Source organism: Nothoprocta perdicaria, unplaced genomic scaffold (genome assembly GCF_003342845.1).
Source record: "Nothoprocta perdicaria isolate Ctin4 unplaced genomic scaffold, notPer1 scaffold_185, whole genome shotgun sequence".
Classification (NCBI taxonomy): domain Eukaryota; kingdom Metazoa; phylum Chordata; class Aves; order Tinamiformes; family Tinamidae; genus Nothoprocta; species Nothoprocta perdicaria.
The window spans coordinates 1,179,660-1,183,956 of record NW_020455038.1 but is presented as its reverse complement, the minus strand read 5'-3'; the positions used below and the strand labels follow the sequence as shown (position 1 = coordinate 1,183,956).

At 52.7% G+C, this 4,297-nt stretch overlaps 1 protein-coding gene across 1 annotated transcript in view; it reads left to right on the top strand.

The window, feature by feature from the left end:
• The first annotated feature begins 705 nt into the window (after window positions 1–705).
• The window catches only part of UBE3B (ubiquitin protein ligase E3B), a 20,745-nt gene continuing 17,153 nt past the window's right edge, over window positions 706–4,297 (top strand). Inside the window, exons 1-7 of the mRNA XM_026036734.1 lie at window positions 706–869; window positions 1,027–1,147; window positions 2,157–2,216; window positions 2,542–2,646; window positions 2,752–2,848; window positions 3,241–3,326; window positions 3,678–3,760. Of these exons, the coding sequence (XP_025892519.1) occupies window positions 709–869; window positions 1,027–1,147; window positions 2,157–2,216; window positions 2,542–2,646; window positions 2,752–2,848; window positions 3,241–3,326; window positions 3,678–3,760 (713 nt within the window). The 5' untranslated portion in view covers window positions 706–708. The remainder of the gene's footprint in view (window positions 870–1,026; window positions 1,148–2,156; window positions 2,217–2,541; window positions 2,647–2,751; window positions 2,849–3,240; window positions 3,327–3,677; window positions 3,761–4,297) is intronic.

Here is a 4,297-nt window from a genome sequence, read left to right as displayed (position 1 = left end):
GCACCCGCCGTTAGCGACTCGTTTATCGCCCCTGCGCGTTGCGGCCCCCGGTTGGGTTGCCGTGGGCGCTGCCCGCCGCGTGCGGGGCACGAGAGGGCCGGGGAGCGAGGACGAGAAAGCAGCGAGGCTGGGGGGGCTGGCGCGGAGGCCCCGCGCGGAGCGGCCGGGGAGCCGGGGTTGTTCGGCGGGCAGAGGAGGAGGCCCCGGCGCCTCCTCGCCCTGCCGCTGCCCGAAGGGAGGCTGTGCTGAGGCGCTGGGGGCTCCGCTCCGGATAACTACGGACAGAACGGGAGGAGCCGGCCTCAGCTTGCCCCAGGGGAGGCTCGGGTGGGAGATGAGGAAAAACGCGCGTGCTGAAAGAGCGGTGCGGCCTCCGAACAGCGGAAGGGGCAGCGGTGGAGAGACCGGCCGTGGCAGCGCGCAGGAGACGTGTCGATCAGGGGCCGGGCTGGGCAGTGCGGTGTGAGGGCCTCCGTGATCGTGACGGTCTGTCCGAACCGCCGCGAGGCTGGCGCCAGGGCTCTGCGGCCTTTCGCCCGCGCTCCGGGGCGCTCGGCTTCCCCGTTAGGTTCTGGGGGTGGCATCGAGCTCGGCGCTGAGGCTGCCCGTGCCCAGCGCGCTGCCCTCTCGCCTCCCCGTTCCGCAGGCATTTCCCGCAGTGATTGTTGCCTCCTTCCTTCCTTCCTTCCCCCAGGGCAGGCCGTGAAGATGTTCAGCGCGAGCCAGTCGTCGAAAGCGCAGTTCCTGGACAAGGCGCGCCAGGCGCGGGAGGAGCGCCGCGAGCTCAAGGAGCGGGAGCGCGCGGCCACGCGCGCCCAGGCGCTGGCCAGGGGCTTCCTGTGCCGCCGCCGCCTGCGCCGCCGCCTCAGGTGTGCGCAGAGCTCCCCTTTGTCCCCCCGCAGACGGGGACACCGTCCCCCTTGTCCCCTCGGAGCTGGGGGAGAGTGTTCCCCCTGCCCCCTCGCAGCCGGGGAGAGGGGCCTGCCTTTTAACGGCCTCTCCTCCCTTTCCTCCTCGCTTTCCTAGGAGAGAAGTTGAGGAATTCTTTGAGGCGAACGAGCCTGGTTCGAGTAGAAGAAACGCGCTTTCTGTCTTCAGAATTGCTCGGAAGCTGCTGTTTGTGTTTAATCCCAAAGAGGACAAAGAGGTAAGGTTGTCGCTCTGAAATGGTTTCCTCGTTTGGATTGCCTGTTTAGCGCCCTAAGTATGTTCAGATTGTTGACTAGTAACCATGTGGGTTCCTTCAGTACATCTTGGCTTTGGAAATTTGATCTGTCTCTTGCTCCTTGCTGGAAAGGAGTGTGAGGGGTATCTGAGCTACAGCTGCGTTTCCAACTGTGCTGAATTTGTGGTGTCAGGGGGAGCGCTTTGCTGTGCCTCTGTCTCTGTGAGAAGAGGATATTTGCCCCAGGGACACATTAGGGCTAATTATAAGTAAAACAACTGGAAAATGAAGGTCTGTATTTAAATTGAAGAAGCAGTTGGTGCTTGGTTGGCAGAGGGAAAGTATTTGGTTGGCTTTTTTTATCTCTGTCTCAAAATCTTTCCTTTTGAGGAAGGTGTAACATGTGTCTGTTCTCTCTTCTATATGTCTTTTGCTTCTCTTCTGCTCCCCATTCCTGCAGCAAGTCAGTCCCTGGCTGGGCCAAGCACAAGACTGCTTGTTTCTGGAGAACGCCCTCGTTAGGAGAACAGAGCAGTAAAGTTCTGTTTTCAAAGAGAGGCTTTGCAGCTTGTGAGCTTTTGGTTAATGCAACTGGACTGAAATAGTTAAGGAATTCTGAGTGTGCGCTCCAAGTTCACTGAGAGCCACAATGACCACTGGAAGAGCAAACTCCAGCAGGAAAGGTGCTTTTCCTGGCTTCAGGCCATGCTGCCGAGGGAGGCAGGTTAGCTGGGACGGCTGAGAAATTCCTGCTGTTGAAGTGCTGGGTTCCAGGAGAGAGCTCTTCTGCACAGCTCTAGCGTGAGATGCAGAGGTGCTCTCAGAGCAGGAGCTGCTGGCACAGCCCATGGGGAATATGTGCTTGGAGCTTTGGTCTGATTCCGAGGTACTTTGCTTGTGCTCTTGTGCTCTCTTCTGTGCTGCTTCGAGGACTTTTCCCAAGTACCTCCTAATCTAACTGGAATTCATAGGAGTCTCTCTTTTCTTGCAGAGGTTTGAAAAGCTGTGCCGTTGTATTCTTAACAGTATGGATGTTGAGAACGAGCCCAAGGTCAGTAGGATGTTTTTTTCACTTGGTTGGATGTGTGAGATGTCAGGTTGGCAATGTTCGAGTTAGCTGCTGAGAGTCCAGGGTGGAGGGTTGGACAGGCTCCTCAGGACCCGTCTGGAATTCTCCCTCTGTGTATAGCTATAAAAGGTAAAAAATAGTTTGTATGCTTTGATCAAGTCAATTGTGGGAGAGAAATAACTTGGCCCCACTGCTGTGGTGAGCAGTGCTCTGGGTTCATTTGGTTACAAAGCTTCTGGTAATTTGTTTTGCTGATGGGTGGCACAAATACCTGTCGCAGCCCACATCTGTTCCCTGCCCTCCCCAGGTGTGGTATGTGTCGCTGGCGCTCTCCAAGGATCTCACCCTCTTGTGGATAAAGCAGATCAAAGACATTTTGTGGTTTTGCTGTGAATTTCTCAAGCAACTTAAGGTAAAAAGAAATAAATTTCACTGTGTTTTGCCTCCCTGCGTCTAATAGTGCTGCAGGGTGGCACAGAAATAGCTTCATTTTAAGCACCGATGTTTGTTATTGCAGCCTGACATCCTACAAGACTCCAAACTAGTCAATTTGCACCTCACAATGCTCGTCACCTTCACGGACACATCGACTTGGAAAATCCTTCGGGGAAAAGGTGTGTTCATTCAGTGTGTCCTTTCAGAAGTTCATTATGTTTCAGTTGCTGATTCAGGACTTGCTTTTAAAACTTGCTGAGTGCTTTTTCTGCACCCTGCCTTCTCCCCACAAAGGTTCATTATGCTTCTGTGCGTGCCCAAAGCACAGAACAGGCAGTAAGGAGCCCCTTGGCGTTAGGGAAGGTGGAACAGCAGCAGCTCCCCAAAGTCACCCACACCAGAGTGCTCAGAGTGTAATGTAACGTGGCTTCAGCTCTGGGGCTTTTGTGGGAAATACACATAGAGTTAGATGTGTATAGTGAAGGAACGTGGCTCGTATAGCTGAAATGATCTGTTCTACTGGAACTTGCTGTGATACGGTTTTGGTAACATCGCTGTTTTATCCTTGAAGGAGAAACGCTGAGGCCTGCCCTGAACCACATCTGTGCAAACATCATGGGACACCTCAATCAGAAGGGATTTTATTCTGTGCTGCAGGTCAGTCTGTGGCTCGTGCAGTTAGTGCTCCTGTTTATTCAAAAGAAACCCAGGCCCCTGCTGCTGCTGTTCTGAGGAAATTTTTGTGATTTCTCGGGGCATGTGTCAGGCAGGAGGTGTATGTGAAGCGCCATCGATTTGTGCTTTTTTAATGTGGTTTCTGTTACGCTGCTGTTAACACGAAACTCTTCAAGTGCTGCTAAATGACTTGTAGCTACTGTTTCTTGGTTGGTTACTGGTTGGTTGTTTTATTGCCTCTGAAAATGAGCACAAAGTTTTTCATGAGCAGCCATAAAGTTTTTTTTCTGAGCTCTGCAGTCTTTTTGTTGTTCTCTTTGTTTTGTTTTCCAGATTTTGCTGACTAATGGCTTGGCAAGATCCAGACCGTCCTTGTCCAAAGGCTCTTTAACTGCCATCTTCTCTCTTGCATTGCGGTAAGACAGCCAGAGCTGCTTGGGGTGATGTGCAGCCAAAGCTGTGGTTAGGGTGTGTGTTTCTGAGCGCTTGCCTTGGCTCTCTTGTGCCTTTGGGTGTATTAACTGAATGGAAGAAGCTGCTTTAAGCAGACAGCCCACTCCACTATAGCCTTTTTGGATGTGGTCCTGTGCCTGTCCCTGCTTGAGGAGGAAAGTTGGACTAGAGGATCTCTAGAGGTCCCTTCCAACCTCAACCGTTCTGTGATATTTTTTTTTTTTTTTTTTTAGTCATTTAAAAAGGCTGTAGTGCAGTAATAAGTGCTAGGGTAAGCCTAGACATCGGAGCACTCTCCTGGTGTGGGAAGTGCCCTTCTGTGGAACCACCCGATGGGACTGGTGTCCTCAGCATGAGGATGGTCAGGCCACTTCCCAGTGAGCTGCTGATGCACAGGTACCTCTTGCTCAATTCCCAGGAGCAAGTCTTGTCCCTGAGTCGGGTCTAAATCTTTCTAATGATCCAGTCATTTCACTTTCTTAAAAGAGAAGGAAAATAAA